The sequence below is a fragment of the Myotis nattereri genome, assembly GCF_964212035.1.
Source record: "Myotis nattereri genome assembly, chromosome: 1".
NCBI lineage: Eukaryota > Metazoa > Chordata > Mammalia > Chiroptera > Vespertilionidae > Myotis > Myotis nattereri.
In genome coordinates, this window is record NC_138075.1 from 216,363,906 (window position 1) to 216,389,901 (window position 25,996).

The 25,996-nt window shown below is 41.9% G+C and overlaps 1 protein-coding gene across 1 annotated transcript in view; it reads right to left on the reverse strand.

Annotated features, from left to right (window-relative positions):
- Positions 1-5,297: 5,297 nt before the first annotated feature.
- Positions 5,298-25,996, reverse strand: part of ZCCHC4 (zinc finger CCHC-type containing 4) — a 47,783-nt gene continuing 27,084 nt past the window's right edge. Inside the window, exons 9-13 of the mRNA XM_081099333.1 lie at positions 14,600-14,721; positions 14,265-14,340; positions 12,204-12,255; positions 11,310-11,454; positions 5,298-5,979 (exon numbers count right to left, since the gene is read on the reverse strand). Coding sequence (XP_080955459.1) covers positions 5,844-5,979; positions 11,310-11,454; positions 12,204-12,255; positions 14,265-14,340; positions 14,600-14,721 — 531 coding nt within the window. The 3' untranslated portion in view covers positions 5,298-5,843. The remainder of the gene's footprint in view (positions 5,980-11,309; positions 11,455-12,203; positions 12,256-14,264; positions 14,341-14,599; positions 14,722-25,996) is intronic.

Below are 25,996 nucleotides of genomic sequence, written 5' to 3' on the forward strand. Positions count from 1 at the left end.
GCGCGGGGAGCGGGGGGCGCGCGGATGGGACCGGACGCGGGGCTGGAGGGGCCGGGCGGGCGCGCGCGGGGAGCGGGGGGCGCGCGGACGGGACCGGACGCGGGGCGGGGGCGCGGCGCCGAGACCGCAGGCGCGTCTGTGGGCCAGGCTCGTGTGTGCACGAGTGTGCGCAGGTCTTATCGGTTTTCGGGGAAATTCCTTGCTGTCGGTGAATGGACAGTTACTGGTTTCTGGGTGTGAGGCCTTAGAGAGGAAGAGGAGACGGAAAACCACGCAGACTTGAGGTCCTGATCAGCTGGCGCCTCCTGCGACCGTTTCTAAACACGTGTTCAGTCCGGTTGCTCTGTAGAATCACCTGGTCAGCGGTCGCCAACCTTCCCGACCTCACGGACCACCGGTTGGCGACCCCTGCTCCTGGAGTTTGCACACACACACACACACACACACACACCCTCCCGGGCCCAGGCAGCACCCCAGGCCAGTGAAGAGAGAATACGGGATGGGACCCAGTATTTATTAAAACTCTCGGTGTTACCAAGTTGCAGCCAAGGTGGAAGGGCCCGCGTCTGAAATCTCTGACACAGACAACTATCTTGATTACTATCCCATTTAAGCCTCACAACCTATTACTAGTAGGAACCCCACCATGATAAACGTGGGCTGTGGGGCTCGTCCAGGACTTACCCCACAGCCTTTTGAGGATCCATTAGACTCTGGGCTACAAGGAATGCACACGGGGCACGGGCTCTGCAGAACCCACCTGATGCTTCCTTATACAGGACACATTTAAATGTTCAAAAGCTCCCCCACTTAAAACTGGGCTAAGAGAAAGTGACAGTGTTATCCTGTGATTCTGGAACTTAAAAATCTATGGTAGAAACCATCTACCTTTTCATTTCTTTTACTGTTGGAAGGAGAGAGGTGGCAGATCAACTGTCAACAAGCCCCATCTTCTTGCCCTCTATCTGGATCTAGCCTTGAGGGAATTAGGTGATAGAGCAGACTAATTCATGCAGCAACAAACATTCCAGGCACTATTTTATGCCAGACACTGTTCTTAAGTGTCTTCACCTTCCTTTTAAAAAAAAAAAAAATTATTGATTGCTTTTTAGAGAGAAGGGAAAGGAGAGGAGCATCGATTTGTTGTTCCATGTTTTGATGCATTCATTGGCTGGTGCTTGTATGTGCTCTAGACCAGGATGGAACCACAACCTTAGCATATTGGGTCGAAGCTCTAACCAATTGAGCTACTCAATACTGATCCTGCTCCCTCTCAGAGATGGACTTTTTTCCTTGCCAAACAATTTACTTAGCATGTTTCCCACTTCTTAGCTGAGAATGGACTTGCCTTTGTTATTCATGAAATGCCTTCTCAGGTATTAATGTTCTGGGGTGGCCAAGAATGGATAATTTGGATAATGGGGGTCCAATATCTATCTCCTTAACATTCCTATGGAAACTGAATGCCCATTTTCCTGAAACTTATCCTGAATAAAACACATGAAAAGAACTCTTGGAGGAATGCACTCAGTGCTATGGGACATAGGAGAGTAGGAAACTACCTGCACATTATGCAGCCTTCACACAAGAGTGAATTTCCCAGAAGGCCTTACAGCACAGGAAACAGCACAGCATGGGTGTGGAATTCAGGATGTGGCCAGGAAACAGCAAGTAATTGTATGTGGCCATAGTAATGCCTCGTGTGTACTGATGGGAGTAGGGGGCTGGGGTTATTACTGGAAATTATCCAAAGTAGCCAAGGACAAGAGCTTATTAACAGTGTTCCCAGCCTTTTCTTTTTCGCATTGCCCCATAAAAGAGATTTTTGGCTTTAGCCACTCCATTTCCTTGCCTTTCCCATTCTCTAATGAAAACATTGGTTGCAAATTGGTTTATTTGTACTTCTGTGGCACAGAATCAAGGGGGAAAGCCCAGGGATCGGTTATCGGTGCTTTTTTAAGGAGGCAAGGGCAGGAGATGTTAAAGTGTGGAGGGGGGGAGGAAGGAAGGAAACATAAGAGAAAATACACTTTAAGAATTTCCATGCTCTTCATATCCTCTTACTAGTGCTTGAGGAAAAAATGCCAGAACTAGGTTTTTTGAAATAACTTTTTGGTAGCTAGGCTGTTTCTTTGATCACGACATCGCTTGGGCTGGCTCATGCTGATGGCATCTTTCCAGGTGTTATAATATGTGGGGTGGAATTTTCAAGGGCCAGGCAGCTCCCAACATGTTCACTGGGGAAGGGGGATGTATTTTGACAGCACTGGTTCTCTGCTTATTCAGGATCTTAATTCTGTGACAAGGGTCATGCTGTATTACAGAGAGGTGAAAAGGTGGCACGAACACAAGCTGGGTGTGGGGAGGAGATCCCAGAGACATTTCTGAGGTAGAAGAACAGGCACTGATTATTGATTAGATTGGGGGAATGAAAGTCAAGACAGGTTGGGATATTTGGGTGCACAGATTCAGGGAACAGAAACTGGTCGTTATTGGGGTAGGGGTGCGGGTATGAGGGGAAGGAGGAGAAAGTGGACCAGAGCAAAAGAGTTCAGTGAAGACTACATCAGGTGGAGGCGTGGTGTGAAAGTCTGTAGTGGCCAATGGCAGCTGGCAAGGCAGGTTGGAAGGGGAAAGGTCAAGGCCTGAGCAAGATGTGGGAATCACTGAGCATAGGGATGGAAGATGGAATTGTGTGGGGTGGGGCTAGTGTAGGCCATGTGAAAGCTGTTGTTTTGAGAGGTCTATTTTGAAGTCGTAAAATAAGCAAATTGACAAAACTTGCTGGAAAGAGAAATAAATGTAGGTTAGTGTAAGAATCTCTCTGTCCTACTACAGTGTCATTCATTAGGCAATAAAAAAAAAAAAAACACGCACAAAAAAAACCCTGACTCAAAGTGCCACAAGTAATAATGAGAATGTATTGGTACAAATAAATAGCAAGTCCAGCAATAGGGCCAACCGGCTTCAGGCCAGGCTAGATCCAGCAGTTCATACACCAGGGACCCAGCTGAGGGTGTGTGCCATAAGGCTGGTTCCCCCTGTGGTCCCTGGAAGACTGCTAACAGCACCTGGAGCTACATGCTTCTTCATTCAGAGGGAGAACAAACACCCCTTCACCAATCACAAGATTAAAGTCCTGGGCCTAGTGATTAGACCAACCCCTGTCACGAGCTTAGCGGGACTCAATCACAAGTAAGGAGGATGGAATTATGCCCAATAAAAAGCCCTCCCCAAGAGCTGGAAAGGATGTCAGTCATCCTTCCCCCAAATCCCATGACAGGCATACAATGGGGAGGTGGAAGATGCTGCCGAAACAACCAGTCAACAATGTTTAATATGACAGAACTACTCAAAGAGTAGCTTTAAGTATGAAGTGCATTTGGGAGACGTTGCATCCTGGCACAGGGAGTCTAAATGGTATCAATTCATGATATTCTGCTTGTCTCCCACAACCCTTTCAGTTGCTGTTCTGGAAAAGAAATTCAGAGACCTACTCATATGACTCCCACCTGGAAAAATAAGTTCTAATAAGAGCTACAGAACCAGTATTTGTATATATAGGAATTTACCCTAAGAAAATAAGACTTGTAAGTATGTGCATCATAGGGTCATTTACAGCAGTGAAAAAATGCAAACAACATAGATGTCCAATCATAGGAGACTGTGGGTTTTTGTTTTCTTAAAAATACAATACATATTAAAGAACATGTTTATGAAAAAAGAGGATCACACAATAATATGCATGTACAATTTCATTGTTGTGGGAGAAATTTTAGAGCACCTGTCTGTATAGCTACTTATACAAGAGCTATCCCTGGAAGAACATACGCAGAAGCTGTGACAGTGCTGATTTCTGGGTGGCAGGATGAGAGTTGCTTTGCATTTTCTTAGATTTACCTGGCCCATCTATTGCAACGGTAACAGGCAGGAACCTTTGTTTCCTTTGCCCTCTAAGCATGTGGAATGCTTAGGCTGCTACTCTAGCTTCCTCTCACTCCTCACCTCCAATTTGCAAATGAAGAAGCTGGCCTATCTATTCAGGCTGAGACCACCAGATGCTACACTTCCAGTCTGCAGGGCTTTGCAGCAACTAAACAGTGTGAAAATCTCAACTGTCCCACTAATGGGATAAAACTCACCTCTCAGAGCTCTGAGATCTGCTTGCTTACTTTCCCTCAGTTTTGCTGAGTTAACATTTATACTGAATCGCCTGAAATCAAATAGTAGAGATCTTATCTTCACTTTATTGATTGCAATGCCCTTCTTAGCTGACCCTCAAGTAATTTAACCCATGCCCCAATGTTCTAATTAAAACTGTACCAAATCAGTGAAATTGGATTTTCCTTTGCATTTTGTGCAAGCGTTCCTTACCTACGCAGCTCTGAGCATATTAGCTTCTTACTCGTGTAGCAGTTAGGGTTCTGAGGCATAAAGCAGCATATTAAATGGCATTCCTAGTCACTCAATATGTATTTATGAGCAGCTACCAGTTGAAGGGTGAAGAATGTGTTAGCCTGGCCGTATGCCTCCCAAGGCTGTAAGGAGGAATAGAGATCACACGTGCCGCAGTCAGCTGTGTCTGGCATCGCCATATGCACAGCACAAGTGATGCCCACAGGCCCCTGCCACCATGAGCTAAAAGTACAAGGAAAACAAGTACACAAAGCGTTCTAATACAAGGCATGAGCTAAGCACCTCAAAAAAAGCATAAATGGCCCTAGCCAGCTTGGCTCAGTAGATAGAGCGTCAGCCTATCCACTCATGCAAGACTTCCCAGAAGTTTGTCTCAAATTTCTCCCAAGACCTAGTAACGGTGTCTCTTTTTCTTGCTAAGGATCAGTCCTATTTTTCATCTAATTTCTTTACATCACTGAATGTAAACTGCAAAATCTCTGGAGGTAGATTCTCATGTTTATGTCTGAAGTCAACCACTTTTACCAACTTTCCAAAGTATGAGACTGTTACTTTAGATACCCAAGAATCAATGTCCTCAACTGTAAAAAGTGGATATTAGTAATATCTATCTTGAAGGGAAATAAATATGTAAATATATAAATAAAAATAAATAGTGAATAACCTGGCCAAGGATATAATGCCAGGAAGTGTTAGTCAAAAAAGGAATAAGGAGATTGAATCACCAAACTATTCTGCCTTCTGCATTCCTTTTATAAAGAGAGAAACTTACTGCTTAGGTTAAAAGACGAGATGATGGAGTAAGTCCTAATTCTAAATACCTCATTCATTCAACAAACATTTAGGTGCTTCTATTCCATCAAAGGACAATTGCAAAAAGTACTTAAAAATAAATATTTAATAATGTAACCATAATTATAATCTTTATATCTTTACACTTCCTTTGTCAAAATTCTTTCCATCATTTTCAGATTCTGTCTGAAAAAAATTGTACTTCTCTTTACAAGTGGGGTTTAAGCCACTGTACAATATGTTAACATTAATTTAAAACATTCATCTTAACATATTCTTATGTAATGTAGTAAACAAAACCTCAGATCTTCATTTTCTTCTGATTCTGCAAAAGAATGCTGTACACATACTTTTCAGATAAAAGAGGCTAAAATAATATGATTGGAAGGGAGTTAAAGAGAGAAAAAAGACACTGAGAGACAGAGCTGGTAAACCAGCTAAGGATGGAACAACTTACCAGGTCTCCAGAGACACTGCTGTGGGTCTATAAACCAGCAAATACCACCTGCCTATTATCTCGCTTAGAACGGTGCACACCTTTGAAAGTGACAGAATTTAAGTCCAGCATGGCACTTGCAGAAAATGGCATCAAAGGTTGGACTATAAATCTTTCTTATTCTCAAGTCACTGGACATTTAAGAGCAAAGATATTGATGGGCTCTTTCTCTCCTTTTCTTCTTCCTTGTAACAGATGTATGATTCATTGCTTGTCCTTTAGTGGTCTCCATTTTCATCTTATTACTTTTTCTCTGCTTCTGCTTTCTGACAGCTCTGAAAAACAAGGTGCTAAATTATTTTTTAGAATGAGCACAGTGAATAATTAGATTGAAGTTTAATTAACTAGCTAACCAAATAAGAAAACAGACGGGAAATAACTTACTGTATTATAAGCATAAATCCTCAGAATCGTACACCATAATAATGAGATAGAGGCCTGACCAAGCAAACTATTTGAAAAAATTTCCTTGAAAGATGGTTACTACAGATTTAGAACAATCTATTCAGGACAAACACACAACAGAGGTAAATAGTTAAGCCAATGAGTTGGAAGTTTTTTTGGCTGGGGTTTCTTTTTCATTTTTATATATGTTTTTACATCTGTACTGCTCAACTCAGCACTTCAATCTCCAAATCCCTGAATTACATTTTTTTAAAAAGGACAGATAAATTCTGGCAGTTAGCAGAGGTGAATAAAATGAAATAGCACAACAGAAAAAACTGACAACAGTTACAGAGGCTCATCTTTAAGTCCTACGGCTAATATCCTTGCCTTGGTAGGTATCTAAAAGTCCTGACAAGTGCCATACAGGATGTCCACATTTGCGGTCTCCGTCTTCTCGAAGACTAACTTCAAAATGAACAAGTTGGAACTCACCCTCTAAAAACACTAAACCACACCAGAAAAAAAAACAGATCCTTTGTTTCTGGTACTCTCTGAACTAACTTACAGGCAATCTATAGCTGAGAAAGATTGCCTCTGTTCATTCTCTTTTTCCAAGCTAGCAGAATCATGCCATTAATCATATCACGAACCACGGAGGAGCTGGGGCTGCCAGCCCTGGCAGACTGAAACCTTCCCATGGCTACGCAGCAACATCAACTGTTAGATTCATCCTCCTAAACTACAACAAACCCCAGGGAGAAGCTTATTCTTGATCTTCCCAGGACCAAAACCTATAAAAGAAACTTCATGAACTATATATAATTCCCCAATGAACCAAATTCAGGCCTCACTTTTTGTTCATTCAGCATATATGCGAAGTGTTAGGAATACAAAAATGAGTGGGCATAATCTTTGACTTAAAGAAGCTGAGAGAATGGGACAAAGCAGACATCACCCTCCCCTTTCTTTCCCAACTTTTTAGGGTGAGAAATTGAGGCTATGAAATCATCCAGTGAGGAAGTGGCAGAATGAGCTTGATTCTAGAACCTGTGCGCTTAATGACTTTAATACGGCATACTCTACTATAAATTATTTAGGTGTGCAAAAGGCTAAACATATAGTAATCACTAAATAAATATTAGCTGTTATCACTAGCTCCATGACTATTATTCTTGGAATTTTGCTTGACAACTAAGTTTTTCCATATTTATAGATTTTGCACTATGGACTGGGGTATCCTACCAGATTATAAAGCAAATAAATTATTATTTTTTTTTTTACTGTTTTGTGCATGTTATATAAATCTCCTTTCCCTCCAGCCATTTTTTAAAAAGTAGGATGATGTCCTGATAAGTGATGATTTTGCAAATTTAATGAAGTATAACCTCTTAATGGCAAAGTCAATGAAGCTATGCATGCCTGTATGTAAAATTTAAACAAATTTTCTTTGGCTGATCCTCCTATAAGAAGAACCAGATTTCACTGGAGAATACAGTAAACAAGAACAGAAAGAAAACATTCACTTGTAATATGAATAAGTAAAACTTTCCAGAGATAAATTTTTTCAACAGTGATGAAATGATTAAGCATAAATCAATTAATTATCTTATTTTTCCTTAAAATTAAATTGACCTAGTATTTGTCCTCTAAATTATAGGTATTTATATAACTGATAAAGTGAGCTTTAACCACAAGAGGGAGCCAGCATCATTCTAATTCACAACCAAAGGAAAATTAGTACTAAAGGAAAGCCAATTAATTTGAGCAGCTATAAAATATGTAAAATGAAAAGATATGCCATTTATGCTAAAAAGGCTATTAAAATTATTTTTTCTATTGCAAAAAAAGGTTTGCATTTTCAATTTCATTATAAAAATTTTTTAAAGCAATACCTTAAGATAACTGTTAACAAGAGTTCAGTTAGCAGTTTTCTCTGAGAGAAGTACTACATCCTAAGGGATTTTCTCTTTGAATTAAACTTGATAAAATGCAATACTAGAAGACACAAGATGGTTTCTCTCAATGAAAACAATGTATTACTACCAAATAGACTAGCCAGGGCTATTTTAGAACCAATGAAGAGCCTGCAATATAGTACCAAAATGCAAATTCCGTTTCCATGGATCCTAAGATCACAGAATCAAAGGCTGAGCATGTTACTAACTCCTGTTTGTAACCAGAATTACACGGTAAATACTGCAACAATCCCAAACCAATAGTTCATTAGGTTGTATTCTATTTTGTAAGGCTCCTAAGAAAAATATTTTGTAAAATTCTTCAGTACACCTATTTAACTAATTTTAAAAATACCACAGCCCTGGCCAGTGTGACTCAGTTAGTTGGAGCATTGTCCCATGTACCGAAAGTTCGAGGATTTGATTTGGAGTCAGGGCACAAACCCAGATTGCAGTTTAATCACAGTTGGGGCACGTAAGGGAGCCAACCAATAGATATTTTTGCCTCTCCCTCTCTCCTCCTCTCTCTAGAATCAATGAAAAGCATATCCACTTAGTGGAAATCATTATTTAAAGTAAATTTGGTAAAGATAAAAAAAGCAGTTTAAATAGTAGGCAGAATTCAAATGGCTGGAAAGTAATGGAACAAAATAATTCCCAATGACAAATCAATAAATAAAACTCTAATCTATATATAAAAAAGGCTAATATGCTGTGTACTTCCGACCATCCAACCAGTCGCTATGATGTGCACTGACCACCAGGGGGCAGACGCTCAACACAGGAGCTGCCTTGACGCACACTGGCCATTTACAAAGAAACGGCACCATGGACCTGGCCTCGACAAAGCAACACTTGGCTTCCCCCAAGTGGGACATAGGCCCGCCAGCACCTGAGAGTGACACCCTACCAAATCACAGCCGATGCTGCTGAGACCCCATGGCGCAAAATTTGGCCCACAACCCAGCCCAGCCAGGAAATGGTGGCTGTGAGCGCCAAGTAATGACCTCACGTAGCAACGCCTGGCTTCCTCTTCCTAGAGACTAGCCTCCTTGCAGTTTCTTCAGCCCAGGTACACAACTTGCTTTATAGCCAGGAGCAAACATTTTACACTTTAACCAAATGTCTGTGAAGCCTTTTCCTATGCCTCATCTCATTTGATCCTCACTGAAATCCTGAAGTAGGTAGATAGGAGACTCGGTAGAATCCTATTTTCTTTTCGTTAGCCAGAAAACCAAGATTTAGAAAGCTTAGAAACTTGACCCGACTGAAAAGAAGAAATGGTGGACCTTGAAAATGACGTCAGGTTTTCTCACTGTGCAGAATATAGTCAAACACTGCTGCAGTTAAATATTTTACCCTTTGTTCTCCCTGTGTTATCTACAATAATCTGCTTTGTGTTGATATTTACTGCTTGTTGCTGACAATTACCTGAAAGAGAAGTTGGGGTGCTTCATTGGGCTGGAAAAAGTTTAGCTAAATCAGAAAGCAGGTCTAATTAAGCAAGTTTATTCTATATATTTAAAAGGCTAAGTTGACTTGTGCATGCGCAATACATATAAAGCTCTCGCTGGTGCCAATCACAGGCATGTGTTCCGATCTGTCATTGTCGATCATGAATTTGGTTGACACTTCTATTATAGAGAAAGGGCGAAGAGTGATATTAAAATATTTCTTCTAATTAATTTCCTTTCAATGTGCATGAATCTGTGCACCGGGCCACTAGTATAATCATAGGTACCAAAGAACTGGATACTTCTATTACTAATTGATAACTTTTTTCTTTTTTTAATCCTTGCTCAAGGACATGATTTTATTGATTTGATTTTATTATTATTATTTTTTACAATATATTTTTATTGATTTCAGAGAGGAAGGGAGAGGGAGAGTTAGAAACATCAATGATGAGAATCATTGATTGGCTGCCTCCTGCATGCCCCACATGGGATCCAGCCCATAACCCAGGCATGTGCCCTGACCAGGAACTGAATCATGACTTCCTGGTTCATAAGTAGACACGCAACCATTGAGCAACACCAGCTGGGCTATTTTTACTGATTTTAGAGAGAGAGGAAGGAATAGAGAGAGGGAAACATTGATGTGAGAGAGAAACGATCAGTTGCCTCCTCCACGTGCCCCGAATGGGGATGGAACCTGCAAACTAGGTATGTGCCCTCACTGGAAATTGAATCTGCAATCTTTTGATATATGGGATGATGCTCTAACGAACTGAGCTACATAGCCAGGGTAATAGATATTTTTTTAATCACAAGTCATCTGATAGCTCAAACTTTGATCCTGATCTCAATTTTTGTGTAATGTTAAACTTGGCTATCTGAACTTCATATCAATAAAACAAGAGGACTCAATACCTATCTATCATCCCTTTTAGTTTAAAGAAAAGTATAATCGTTCAAGTTAGCCCAGTTGAAATAGCAATGGTTTTTCTAAGTATACCATTGTCATTGGTATGACTTTGCTCTGCATTATAACCAACACCAAATATTGGTGAGAGAAGGGAAATTATTAACAGAAGGTAAAAATTAAACTTTAAATATTTAAATATAAAATATGTCTAAATATTTTTTTTCAAGTCTCATCTACTTTAAAGAAATAACTTCAGCTGAAACTGGTTTGGCTCAGTGGATAGAGCGTCGGCCTGCGGACTGAAAGGTCCCAGGTTCGATTCCGGTTAAGGGCATGTACCTTGGTTGTGGGCACATCCCCAGTGGGGAGTGTGCAGGAGGCAGCTGGTCGATGTTTCTCTCTCATCGATGTTTCTAACTCTCTATCTCTCTCCTTTCCTCTCTGTAAAAACGCAATAAAATATATTAAAAAAAAAAAAAAAAGAAATAACTTCATCTTCCAGTGTGTCCACTGTGGAATCATACATTTCACTGCATCTGAGATTGTGCTCCAGCCTTACCCACTACCATGTGTCTACAGCCAATCTGTCCTGACTTAAACAGCAGATCCTTCAATAAAGCCTGAACTCTCGCCCTACAAATTATAATTTCACACTAACCACAGGAGATATAAAGTTAGCCACTTTCTACCTTATATTCTGGTTATTTTCATGTCTTACCTATAAATTTCTAAGCTCTTGGACTCATCTTCATATCCTCCTTCCCCAATCCATGCACACAATACAACAATTACTTTAGCACTTTTGAATCTTCCAATTATTGCACACTTTTGTGGATTACTCTGTATAAGTCACACAATGAAATTTTTCTTCTAATAAACAAAATAATTCAACTAACTTGCTAACTCTTGTAGCTGCAGAGATGTTAGGACAGGTACTACGTTTGTGATCTAATCCACCGCAAATGAAGCAGCCGTCTCTAGGGCCCTCGCAAGAATGACCGGGAAGAGCACAGTGATTACAAATGCTACAGTGGATCCAGGCTGTAAAATAAAAATTGAGTTTTAGAAGAGGTTCATTTAAGGTAATTTTTCATTTGATTAACCTTTATGATAGGGAAGCATGAATAATGTTTACTTCAATTACTGTCACAGGTTTGCATAGCTGGTTATAATTTCACTAAAGAGCCCAAAGTTAAGAGGCCGGAATCCCTTGTAAATCAGCTAACTTCTGTCTGAGACATAGCAACGAATTTAGTCCTTCTCTAGTGAGCCATGTGATCTTAGGGCCACTGACACACGGGGGCTGGCTGCGTGACACAAGCCCTATTAAAACAAGCCAAATCCGCCGTAACCGGTTTGGCTCAGCGGATAGAGCGTCAGCCTGTGGACTGAAAGGTCCCAGGTTTGATTCCGGTCAAGGGCATGTACCTTGGTTGTGGGCACATCCCCAGTAGGGGGTGTGCAGGAGGCAGCTGATCAATGTTTCTCTCTCATCAATGTTTCTAACTCTCTATCCCTCTCCCTTCCTCTCTGTAAAAAATCAATAAAATATATTTAAAAAAAAAAAAAGCCAAATCCAATGGCACACAGCAAGAGGTTAGTAGTTATGGCTTTCTATGAAGTAGAGAACATACACTTTGGTAATTATAAAAATTAAAAAGCAAGTAAATTAATACAGGTCTCTATAGTGATTTTTTCTTTTATAAATGCAGTTACATACAAATCCTAACTAGATGAAGAAAAACTCAACTGTTTTCACAGGATTTCAAACACTAAGTCTAAATACTTACAAGGCTTTACACACTTTTTGCAGAGAAAGCAATGGTTCCATTTCCTGCCATCCTACAAAAACAAATTTAAAATTATATTTAATTTGTCATTAAAAATCAAGTCCCACAATTAAAAATTAAAATGTCTTATTAAAATCTGTGTAAATTATTAATTCCTATTTCTCACTTTCCTAAGCTTCAAAATTACATACTTTGATTTTAACATATGCATACCTTCACTCTATTTAATTTCTCGTTGATGTGCCCCAATTTCCTTAACTCTACAACTGGGGGATTTCTCTAAATGATCTTGAAAGTCCACTCCAGATCAAGCAACCCCATCTGCATAAGGAAGGACGCAATGAAAATTTCAAGAGAATTAATGATTCATAATTTTTATGTGTCGAACTGGCATAATCCTTAATAAAATTCGTATCTGAGAACTATATAATTTAGAAAGATAGAAATGATAGATTACTATTTGGGTGATTTTAAAACTGAAATAAAACATACCTAGAAAAGTGCATAAGACACGAATGTCCAGTTTAATGATAATATAAAGTAACCACTTATGAACCCAACAGGTCAGGAAACAGAACGCCATCAGCCTCCTGGACACTTCCCCACGTGCCCCTTGCCAGTCTAGCTTCCTCCTTCCCCAGAGTAGTGACACCTCGTCTGGCTTTTGTGATGGTCACTTCCTTGCTTTTGTTTGTTTACCACTATATGTGCGTCTCTATAATAAAGTTTTATTTTCCACATTTTGCACTTTTATGCTCTGGGCATCATTTTTTAAGATGAAGAATACAGATAACTTCTAAAAGAATTGAAAATATACGTTATCAGGTATGTTAACAAAATTAAAAACTAGTATAACCAGTAATAAAATTATAAAGTTATGAAAAATGTACTTTCTATTAGTTATAAATATATATCCTCTTTCCTTTGAAGAATAATATGTGCTTATCGGCCAAACTAAACTTCACATGTTCTTTTTTTTTTTTTTTTTTTGGTGAAAACGGTGACATGTTCTTTCTGAGTGGACTTATCTATAATAATAAAAGCGTAATACGTTAATTAGACCGAACGACCTTCTGGACGAAGCCTGTGTTGGGAGGGAAGCCCGGGTCCCAGGTGCCTGCCAGCGGCTGGAGGGAAGCCCAGGTCCCAGGTGCCAGAGGGAAGCTGGTGCCAGCAGTCGGGGGAAGGAGGGCCTACTCTTGCACGAATTTCATGCATCGGGCCTCTGTTTAAAATAACAGAGCAACTCAAGGGTGATTCCTAAAAAATAAAGAGGAAGTCTGTCCCATGGAGTCCTTCCTCCAGGACATGTTATTAATTATAACTTCACCAGAACAGTGATGGTATCTAATACTTCAATGCCAGATTTGAAACAACGTAATTCTGTATGCTTAACAAAATTCAGTGCCTTATTTTAAACAGTAATAATTTTAGCAGCCACACAGTACCATATAAACTTCAAGTAATCATTATGATGACAAAGTCAACTGTGTGACATGCTGTGGAGTTGGCTCCACTCCTGGCGACCCCATGAATGAGGGATGTCTACAATATCCTGTCCTCAACAGCCCTGCTCACCTCCTAAGGACTCATGCCTATGGCTTACTTTAACTTTAAGGAAACCTTTGAAGCAGCGGTCGCCAACTGGTGATCCGTGGACCACTGGTGGTCCGTGAGGTCCGAAAGGTTGGCGACCGCTGCGTTATGGAGTCCATCTCATAGTTGATCTTCCTCTTTTCCTGATGCCTCATTTTCCCAGCATTATTGTTTTCCCACAGGACCCTGCCTTCTCAGGATGTGCCTGAGGTAAGGCAGCTTCAGTTCTGTCATTTGTGCCTCCAGCAATGTTTCAGGCTTACTCTGCTCCAGGACTCTCTTATTTGTCTAAGTATTTTTTTAAAGCCTGTTGTATTTTATAATTAGAAATAAAATGCTGTATTCAAGTATAATTAATAAATGATATTAACACAAATTACATTAACAAAATAACAAACAAATGTAATGAAAACTATTAAATAAAACTAATAAAGGTGAATAAATGTATTCTAAAAAAACTTATACCTTGGATGTGCACGAATTACAGTGCTCACAGTGTTGATTCTCTAGAGAAACATATCGTTGACACAGAGGGCAAAACCTACAAAGGAAAGAAAGACTTGGAAAAATTAGCTGCATATACTAGCTGCATATACTTACTGAGATTCACAGAGTAGATAAAAGTTTGCAAGGCATTCATTACAAAAACTGGGTGTAATCCAAATTTAACTGAATACAAAATTATGGGCCACAGTTAAAAGTAACAGAACCACATGAGTCAATATTAAAAGCATTTTAATGTTAGATATATGGAACTGATACTCAGTAACATGAATTTCAAGGTCCCACTATGATCTTACCTATACCCTTCTTCTACAGGAAGAATTATTTTGTTGGGTGGAATATTGGTGAAAATACGCACAGGAGATTGTTTCCGACCTGTCTTTCCATGTTTATAAAGTGCATGATTATCATAATCTACCTAGAAAGTTTAAAAAAATGGAAAAAGAAAATTTACTCAAATGAGTCAATATTCCTTAAGATTCTTTAACCAATAAATGAACAAGCTGATGCCAAGATATAGGTTAAACTAAATTATTAATAAGAAATTCTTAAAAGCAAGAGCTTACTTACTAATGAGCAGCTTCAGGAAGGCCTCTATGGCAGTGAAATTTCATTATAACAACAGTAAAATTTGCTATGACAAATTCACATTGCCTAACATTGAGAACAACTCTGATCCTTTATCCAATACAATAGACTTAACAAGAAAGGTTATTATGTAATTAAGAATTTAGATTTTGTAAGAAGTACAAATTGGTAATCACAAAATAGTCATGGGGACATAAAGTACAGCATAGGGAATCTGTAATAATAAAAGCATAATATGCTAATTAGACCGGACATCCTTCCGGATGACCTTCCAGACGAAGCTAGGGCTGTAAGGGAAGCCGGTGCCAGCAGCTGGGGGAAGGAAGGCCTACTCTTGCATGAATTTTGTGCATCAGGTCTCTAGTATAGTCAATAATCCCATATAATAAAAGCCTACTATGCTACGTGTCCAGTCATCCGGTCGGCCATTCAACCAATCAGAGTGTAATATGCTAATGATATGCTAAGACCGCTCAACAGCTCGCTATGACGAGCACTGACACCAGGGGACAGTCAACCGGTTGACCAGTCGCTATGATGTGCACTGACCATCAGGGGACAGACACTCCGACTGGTAGGTTAGCTTTGGGTCCAGCTCATCGAGGCTGAGCGAGATGGGCTGGACATGCCCTGAAGCCATCCTGCGGTCCCTCCCCGGCCCCAATTGTGCACCAGTGGAGTCCCTCGGCCTGGCCTGCGCCCTCTCGCAATCCAGGCTAAGGAACCCCCTCCCCGCCCCCCCCCCCCGTGAGTGCACGAATTTCGTGCACCGGGCTCTAGTACTGTAATAACTATGTATAGTGCCAGGTGGGTATGGGAAATATTGGGGGGTGGGGGCACTATGTAAAGTACATGATTGTCTAACCATTATGCTGTACACCTGAGACTAATCCTATATAATAAAAGGCTAATATGCAAATTTTCCCCACAGGCAGGAGTTCTACCAACCAGGAGTTAGACGTGCACTGACAACCAGGGGGCAGTGAAGAGCATGGTGGGTGTCAGTGTCGAAGCACTGACAGCAAGTGGCAGTGGAGGTGCTGCCGGCCCCAATCGGCCCCCGGACAAGAGCGAGACTGTAGCAAGATGGTGGAGCAGGTGAGCGGGCGGCACCAGGCCAAGGTGGATGTGAGCAGGGGCCCCAATTGCCCCACCGATCACCCCACAGATTGGCCCTGATCTCCAGCCAGGCCTAGGGACCCTACCCATGCATGAATTTCATGCACTGGGCCTCTAATATAAAATAACATTGAATAACTGTATTACAAAACAATTTTTAAAAAATAATTTCAGCCCTAACCGGTTTGGCTCAGTGGATAGAGCGTCAGCCTGCGGACTCAAGGGTCCCAGGTTCGATTCCAGTCAAGGGCATGTACCTTGGTTGTGGGCACAACCCCAGTAGGGAGTGTGCAGGAGGCAGCTGATCGATGTTTCTCTCTCATTGATGTTTCTAACTCTCTATTCCTTTCCCTTCCTCTCTGTAAAAAAATCAATAAACTATATTTTTTTAAAAATAATAATAATTTCATTTTTGGCATTAAAAAAATTCCACCTTGGAAGTGATGTGCCAGCTTGGTTGGGGCTTTTCATTTTGTGTGTGAAGTTCACATGTCCATTTTCAGCTCACCAGTTCTCAGTATGGCCTCAGTGTGGCCCTCCATCACTCTCTGTTTGACAGAGCACAGATCTGGAGGCCAGACAGCGGCTCTGCTGCTCACTTGTTATGTGACCTTAAGCCAGTGTGTGTAATTTTCACCTAAGCCAACTTGTGAAAATTAAATGATAATGTATGTAAAACACTGATTTCAGGGCCTCGCATATGGTATAAAGACAGACAGCAATGAAGAGAGAGATTCCTGACTACAGTTTTCCCCATAATAACTATTTCAAACATTTAGCTCTTCTCAAGATCCCTAACTAAATTTCAACTTAAGCTGATTATCTTGAAAGTAAACTGAAACTAACAAATATGATTTCTATTAGCTTCTTGATCCTGTCCCCCCTCCAACCTCTCTGTTATCCACACACATTTTCAGTTTGATTTAAACCTTCTATGGGTCCACCGGGCCACTTAGTCCATCTTTTTTTAGATCAGTAATTTTCAGGGTGGTGTCTGGATGGGCAACATTACCTGGGATCTTAGGAATGCAAATTCTTGCCCCACCTAGGATCTAGTAAAACCCGCAATCTGTACTTTTAACAAGCCCTCCTGCACACTAAAGTTTGAGAACCAGTGCTTTAGAGTATCCACAAGATACCATGAGATTTTTATGAGGTAAACTAGAGGCCCGGTGCACAAAAATTTGTGCACTCGGGGCAGGGGGGGGGGGCCCTCAGCCCGGCCTATGCCCTCTTGCAGTCTAGGACCCCTCAGAGGATGTCCACCTGCTGGCTTAGGCCCGCTCCCTGGGGGATCGGGCCCAAGCTGGCAGTCAGACATCCCTCTGGCAGCCCGGCAGCCCTCGGGGGAGGTCCACTTGCCAGCGGGGAGCATGCCTAAGCTGCAGTCGGACATCCTTAGTGCTGCTGAGGAGGCAGGAGAGGCTCCCGCCACCACCATTGTGCTGGCAGCCCTCAGCCTGGCGTGTGGCTGAGCAGAGCTCCCCCTGTGGGAGTGCACTGACCACCAGAGGACAGCTCCTGCACTGAGCATCTGCCCCCTGGTGGTCAGTGTGTGTCATAGTGACCAGTCATTCCCACTGGTTATGCTGTTAGGGTCAGTTTGCATATTAACCTTTTATTATATAGGATAGAGGCATGGTGCATGGGTGGGGGCCGGCTGGTTTGCCCTGAAGGGTGTCCTGGATCAGGGTGGGGGTCCCACTGGGGTGCCTGGCCAGCCTGGGTGAGGGGCTAATGGGTGTTTGCAGGCTGGTCACACCCCCTTCAGGGTGGGGATCCCCACTGGGGTGCCTGGCCAGCCTGGGCAAGGGGCTGATGGCTGTTTGCAGCTGGTCACACCCCCTTCAGGGTGGGGGTCCCCACTGGAGTGCCTGGCCAGCCTGGGTGAGGGGCTGATGGCTGTTTGCAGGCTGGTCAGGCCCGCCCCCCCCAGTGGTGACCCTCACCCCATGGAGGTTTGGCCAACCTGGGTGAGGGACTGATGGCTGTTTTCAGGCTGGCCACACCCCCTTTAGGGTGGGGCGTCCCCATGGAGTGCCTGGTCAGTCTGGATGAGGCACTGAGGGCCATTTTCAGGCTGTCCAAGCCCCCTGGAGACGGAAGCTCCCAGCCTCTTTTTTTTCTGTTTTTTTTTTTTATTCTGGGATTTATTTACCTTCTATAATTGAAACTTTGTAGCCTTCAGTGGAACTCAGAGCCATCCAGGGCGAGCGGAAAGCTTGGCTTCCTCCATCACTGGAGCAACCAAGCCTCCTGCTTGCTTCAGCTCTGTGGCTGCTGGCCGCCATCTTGATTGGATTAATTTGCATATAGTTGCTCTGATTGGCTAGTGGGCATGGCCCAAGGTATGGCAAAGGTATGGTCAATTTGCGTGTTTGTCTTTTATTAGTGTTGATATGGTAGATCACAACTTTCAAATAAGTTGTAATGAATTGTTTAGATTCTAAACAAGAATACACTTACAAATTTACAACAACCCTGACCAGGTAGTTCAGCTAATTGGAGCATTGTCCCATAAACCAAAAGGCTGAGGGTTTGATTCCCTGTCAGGACACATACCCAGGTTGCAGGTTTCATCCCTGGTCAGGCACATACGGGAGGCAACTGATCGCTGTGTCTCACATCAATATTTCTCTCTCTCTCCCCCTTTCTCTCTCTCTAAAAATCAATCCTGGAGTGAGGATTAAAAATGTATACAAATAAAAATTTTCTTAAGTATTTACCACAAATTGGCATGCAATATAACTATTTAATAAGCAAATCACAAAACTGTAAGGAACTGATGACAATGGAAAGAGAAACCTTTAAAAGTAGAGTCCTAAGCTTTCTCAGTGGTCCTGCCAATGCCTACGGGACTTACAGGTGGACAAATTTAGGAAGACTGATTAACAAGCTTCAGCAGTGAGGAAGAATAAGTACAGGATGAGGAGGCCCAGCTAAACAAGGGGCAGTATGGAAACAGCCCTGGGGGTTCTGTTAGCTGTCAGTATGATAAGTCCACAGCCCAGCATAACTGGGCAAAAGCTGGCACCAAGCTCGACTGCAAGGATAAGTTAGATCACATCTGAAGCCCCACATTCAGTCACTACATTTTAAGAGAGACATTAGTAAAACCTGCTCATTTCCAATGAAAGTAATGGAAATGAATAGGATTTAGAGTTTAATATATTGGGGGTGTTTGCTCAGAAAAGAGAAGACTGGGAAGATCTGATAGCTACTTTATAACTGAAGGGGTGTCATGTGGAATAGAAATTAGGCTTATCCCTTATTGCTTCTGAGAACAGAAGCAGGACTACTAGTAAGAAGTTAATGGGGAGCATATTTTATCTTAATATGAGAAAATTTTCTAACAATTAGAGCTATTCAATAAATTGAGTTGCCTTACTTGTAAGACTGTAGGACTTTGCTCACTGAATGCATCCAAGTGAGAATAGATGACTACTTGTCATGAATTTAGTGGAGAGGATTATTAAGCTGGGAAGTTAGCCTCCGTTACATCTGTTTCTTTCCAATTTTAAAAGTCTATGAATATATGTTACCTATTAGAGTCTAAGATATAAAAGTAGATTTTACTTCTAAATCACCTTAAAATAGTAACTTCAGTTTTCTTTTTAAATTATTTAAATTCATAATTTTCCCCATTGCACTCCTCTTTGTACTCAATAAATATATGGCACCTTATTAAATTCAACAAAGATATTTTGAACACCAAAAGAAAAACAATTCTTCCCAAGAGAATCTTGCGAAGATTTCTAGCAAATGGAATATTCCAGGCAATATAATAGATAACAGATGGGAGAAAAGGAAAAAAAAAGAACAATTTCTTTATAGTTACCCAAGGAGTAGGAGAATATATGTGTCAGGAAGGTGGTTGATTGCTTGATTTTGCATAACCTAATTGAGATTATTATTATTTTTAAATGCGGGTTTGTTGTGCTAATTAACTATAAACATATGGTATGTAAAATGCATGCTGCTAGGATAAATTAATGTACCTCTAACATACATCCATATTTCATAGCTTCATCCACACAAATAAACCTCCTATGGAAGCGCTGTAAAGCAAACACAATTTTGCAAATTGCATATCAGTAGTGGTAGAGCTGATACACCATTTTCCCATCATTATCCCTGACATTTCACTCACAATGATGATGAGAGGCACTTTCAAATAGAAAATTTCTCCCATGGAACTGATTAATGTGATGAAGTACTGTATAGAAATGAGGGAAAGCACAAAATCTCTGCACTTCCTAACTTTTAATTTTATCTCTACACAAATTTCTTCTGTAATGTGAGACTGAAACTAGTTATAGGAAAACCAAGGCATTCAAGTCCACCAACATTTATTTTGAACCTACTATGCTCCACGAATCATGCTGGGAAACAAAGATGAAATAAAACAGAGTACTTGTATGTTCCTAACTCCCTAAGGACTATGTTCTGTTTAATTCAGGAAAATTGAAAGGATCCCAAGTGAACTAACTCTTCAGCTCTATCAACCAACTTCAATCACAGCAATAGGTCTTTTACTCATATTCTCCATATCCCAAGTAACCTCATTTAAAATTACTATATAAAGCATGGGGGAAAAATAGGTTTATAATTGCCTGTATGTTAAATAATGCAATCCTATTTAATACAAGGCTAATATGCAAATCAACCAAACAGAAGGACCAGTCGCTATGATGCGCACTGACCACCAGGGGGGCAGATGCTCAATGCAGGAGCTGTTCCCTGGCGGTCAGTGCACTCCCTCAGGGGGAGCACCGCTCAGCCAGAAGCCAGGCTCACAGCTGGTGAGCACAGAGGCAGAGGCGGGAGTCTCTCCAGCCTCCACAGCAGCACTAAGGACCCCCGAGGGCTCCTGGACTGTGTGAGGACACAGGCCAGGCTGAGGGCCCCCCCCCCCCCACACACACACACACACACTGCACAAATGTTGTGCACCGGGCCTCTAATAATTAATAAAGAATAACACAAGAATAAACTGTTTCAACAGCATACTCACAACTGTAAACCTACTTCTGCTCACCCTGTGTATCTATATTATCCCCTTGCCACTCCAAACCCATTACATGTTTATTGTATATCAAGTCTTAAGAATTTCAGTTGCCATCTTTTAATTTACAATCATACCTCAAAAATTCCTATCAAAATATCTTCATTTCTAAACATGAAACTAGACTTAAAAAAACAGTTTTCTATACAGGATGATTTTTTTAAAAGAAAAAAAAGCAAAGAGCTCTACTTTTATCAATCCAGACAAATGTCTCATATTAAGTAGAAATAAGAGACCATGATTCCTCGACACAGTGGGGGTTTGTGTGGGAGGCAACCAATCCATGTGTCTCACATCAATGTTTCTCTCTCTCCCTGTCCTCCTTCCCTTCCACTCTCTAAAAAATCAATGGAAAAAAACTCAAGTGAGGATTAAAAAAAAAAAATAGCAAGGATTGGAGGGAGGGGGGGAGGAGGATGGCAGTGGGACAAGAGGTCAGCCAGGTAACAGGATCGATCAAGGAGCCTGCTGTGTGCTAGGCATCTACTGTCCAGGTGGAAGGTAAGTGAGAGGACCTAGTTCAGATATGGTAAATACAAGCCCTGAATGCCATCAGTGCCTGATCCTGACCCTGACCCTGGGAACAGACGTCACTCATCAGCCACACTGCTCTCTGCCAGAAAGTCACTACTAATTAATTTATCAGGATTACCAATAAAAGTGAAACTTAACTGCCCCCCCTTACTGGTTCAATCATTTTATTTTATTTTATTTTATTATTTTATTTTATTTATTTTATTTTAATTATTTTATTTTATTATTTTATTTTATTTTATTATTTTATTTTATTTATTTTATTTTATTATTTTATTTTATTTCATAGGTAAGGAAACAGAGACCTGGAAAGATAAAGTGACTTCTCCCAAGACTAAACAGCCTCTATTAAGGGAGCGCTAGAACTCAAACTTCTGACTAAATCAGGATTTCTTTTCATTATCACATCCTTCCTCTCTAATCTACCCTTAATAAAGCACTCCGTTTCCTAGGTCTTTGATAACTATTTTATTCTGCACTCATCAAGTGCTTTCTCATAAAAGAGTCTACATAATTTATATTTTATGAAGATGTGCAGCATCTCCGCTTTCCTCTCACCTGATAAGTATCTTAGAAAAAGATGTAGTGATTTTGGGGGTTTTACTGCATTGTGGTTTGAGGGCTTATAGTCATCTCTGGTAACATCAGGAAGAAGGTCTAATCAAGGTCTCTGGGAAAAAGTCTGGGAAGGAGGAGAGGAGACTTCCAAATTTGTAATTGATAAAGGAGGCTAACACAAACGAAAAAGAATTACCACAAAATGAGGTTGAAGGAACGAAAGAAAAAAAAGAAAGTAAAAGGCCCAGAAAGGATGATGATGATGATAATAAGTCCAGATACATTTTCAAAAACAAAGGCAGAAAAATCATGAAAGGGGAGGTACAACAAAAAAGGTTAAATCCACCAGGACAGAGATTTTCTTTTTCTTTCTTTCTTTTTTTTAATCCTCACCCAAGAATATTTTTCCATTGATTTTTAAAGAGAGTGGAAGAGAGAGGGAGAGACAGAGAGAAATATCAATGTGAGAGAAAAAAAAAGAATGGTCACCAGGGAGGAGCCTGCAACCGAGGTACGTGCCTTTGACCAGAGTCGAACCTGGGACCCTTCAGTCTGCAGGCCGATGCTCTATCCACTGAGTCAACATGGCTAGGCCAGGACAGAGATTTTCAACCACTGTGCCACAAGAATTTTTATAACATGCAATACCTGACTATTTAGTAAGGGGCACTGACGTCTTTTCCTTTAGATTATCAATCTGCACTAGTAGATATGGTGAAATCAGGTTCTCCAACTGAGCATGTCAGGGGCAGTAGTCTTTTTTTTTTTTTTAATATATTTTATTGATTTTTTACAGAGAGGAAGGGAGAGAGATAGAGAGTTAGAAACATCGATGGGAGAGAAACATTGATCAGCCGCCTCCTGCACATCTCCCACTGGGGATGTGCCTGCAGCCCAGGTACATGCCCCTGACCGGAATCGAACCTGGGACCCCTCAGTCCGCAGGCTGACGCTCTATCCACTGAGCCAAACCGGTTTCGGCAGTAGTCTTATTTTAGTAGACATTATAAAAAATATTTGGTTTTATAAATACTATTCTAAATTTTCTTTTAAAAAATTGACTTTCTCTTTATTGAAAAGACTGCTTTTCACCCTGTCCAATACACATGACCTAATTAGAACCTATTTCACTAATACAATCTTACCTAATAATAGACAAACATATAAACTGACCATCCTAAAAAAAAAAAAAAAAAATTGACCGTCCTTCCCCTATGCTCACCAGCCAAGCAGGAGAGTATGCAAATTAACCCAACAAAGATGGCAGTTAATTTGCATACGTAGGCATGAAGCAGCGGAACGAAGATGGAAGGCTCTGGCCGGAGGAGCGAAGGCCTAGGTCCCGGTGCTGGAGAAAACCGGTGCCGGCAGCCAGGGGAAGTGAAGGCCTATTGCACGAATTTCTTCGTGCAACGGGTCTCTAGGGCCGTGGTCGGCAAACTGCGGCTCGCGAGTCACATGCAGCTCTTTGGCCCCTTGAGTGTGGCTCTTCCACAAAATACCACGTGCGGGCGCACGTACAGTGCAATTGAAACTTCGTGGCCCATGCACATTTGTCGGTTTTGGGCCTGGGCAAGTCTATTTTGAAGAAGTACTGTTGATATTTGGCTCTGTTGACTAATGAGTTTGCTGACCACTGCTCTAGTGAATTACATAATTATCTACACTAATAAAAGAGAAAAATGGTAATTGGCGTACGGCGATACCTTTTTCATTGGCTAATCAGAGCTATATGCAAATTAACTGCCAACTAAGATTGGCAGTTAACTGCCAACAAGATGGCGGCTAATTTGCATATGTAGGCACAATGCAGGGAGGCGAAAGGGAAAGCAGGAAGAAGCCCCCTGCCACTGACAGTGATCGGAAACCCAGGGGGGAGCTAAGAGATGGGGGGCAGGGCAAAGGCGGCCCTGGGGCCGCCTTTGCCCTGCCCCCCAGCCATGATCGGGGAATCAGGCGCCTTTGCCACCCTGGCCAGTGATAGCAGGAAGTAGGGGTGGAGCCAGCGATGGGAGCTGGGCACGGTCGAAGCTGGCAGTCCCAGGAGCTAGGGGTCCCTTGCCCGGGCCCAAAGCAAAGCCCACAATCGCGGCGCCCCCCGCTGCCACTGCAGGTCCCCGCTGCCTGGGCCGGACGCCTAGGCCAGAGGCGTTAGGCCTGGGCAGGGGCGGAGCCTGCAACCGCGGGGAGCTGGGGGTCCCCTGCCCAGGCCTGACACCTCTGCCGGAGGCCTCAGGCCTGGTCAAGGGCCCGATCTGGTGATTGGTGATCGGAGGGTGATGAGGGTCAACTCCTCTGGCTGAGGCATCAGGCCTGGGTGGGGGGCGGAGCCGGGGATTGGGGGGATATGATGGTACCCTTGCCCAGGCCTGAAGCCTGGGTCAGAGGCGTCAGGCTTGGGCGGGGGGTGGAGCAAGCGATCAGAGGGAGATGGGGGTCCCCTGCCCAGGCATGATTCCTGGGCCAGAGGCCTCAGGCCTGGGCGGGGGCCAGAGCCAGTGATCGGGGGGAGATGGGGGTCCCCTGTCCAAGCCTGACACCTCTGGCGGAGGTGTCAGGCCTGGGCAAGGGGCCAATCAGGCGATCGGAGGGTGATGGGGGTCAACGCCTGGGGGCTCCCAGTATGTGAGAGGGGGCAGGCTGGGCTGAGGGACACTCCCCCGCCCCCACACCCAGTGCACGAATTTCATGCACCGGGCCCCTAGTATCCAATATATTTCTCAAAACTAAACTCCAATATTTCCAAAAGATCTTTCCTAGTTACACAGGCTGTCTAAACAACAATAATGGGTTACTGTACATTAACTTTTCTCATCACTTTATTCTGGATCTGCCTTTACCCCCTCATTATTTCAAACTCTTGTCCACAATAGATGGAACAGTTTTCTGAGAAACCTATATTTTGCAATTTTAATGTCTCAAGGACTGTACAAAAGAGGACCTGAAGAGAGTTTTACCCCCACTTTGGGACTATCTGAATGATGACAATATATTGCTGGCTACGACAATGACAGTGATGGTTATGACAATGCTGATAGCAATAACCTTTACTCTACATTTGCTCTGTTTTAGGGCCTAGGCCAGTAGTTCTCAACCTTCTTAATGCTGCGACCCTTTAATACAGTTCCTCATGTTGTGGTGACCCCCAATTTCATTGTTACAAATTGAACATAATTAAAGCATAGTGATTAATCACAAAAACAATATGTAATTATGTATGTGTTTTCTGATGGTCTTAGGCAACCCCTGAAAAGGGTCATTCAACCCCCAAAGGGGTCGCGACCCACAGGTTGAGAACCGCTGGCCTAGGCTAAGCCTTTTTGATGTCTGATCTCATATAATTCATAAGACCTTATGAGACAGATAGAGTATCACTATCCTTATTTATCAGGTAAGATTAGCATCATCAGAGAGTTAGATAACATGCACCTTGCTAGCGACTGGCAGAACCAGGATTAAACTCAGTTCCTTTTCGAATCCAGAGTTTATGCTAACTTTTTAATTCATTTTTTATTCAGTATTTAGGGCACCTACTATGTGCAAGCATTGTACTAGATAATGATTCACTGTGAAAGGCAGCAGGTGTTCATGGAAATGGGAACTAGTTTATTTAGTTAACATCCTCAGGATATGTCAGCTATCTCTGCATTATAAATGTCAATATTAGAAGCATCCCACAAACAAGAAACAGAAAACTGGGTGCCCTAAAAAGGAAAGAAAACCATCTGAGGAGAATTGTGATGTGGATTTTGTCTGTAGCAAAGCTCAAAAAGTCAAGGTTAAAAAGGCTTGTGTTATACACTTTTGGAAAAGAACCAGTTAATATGGT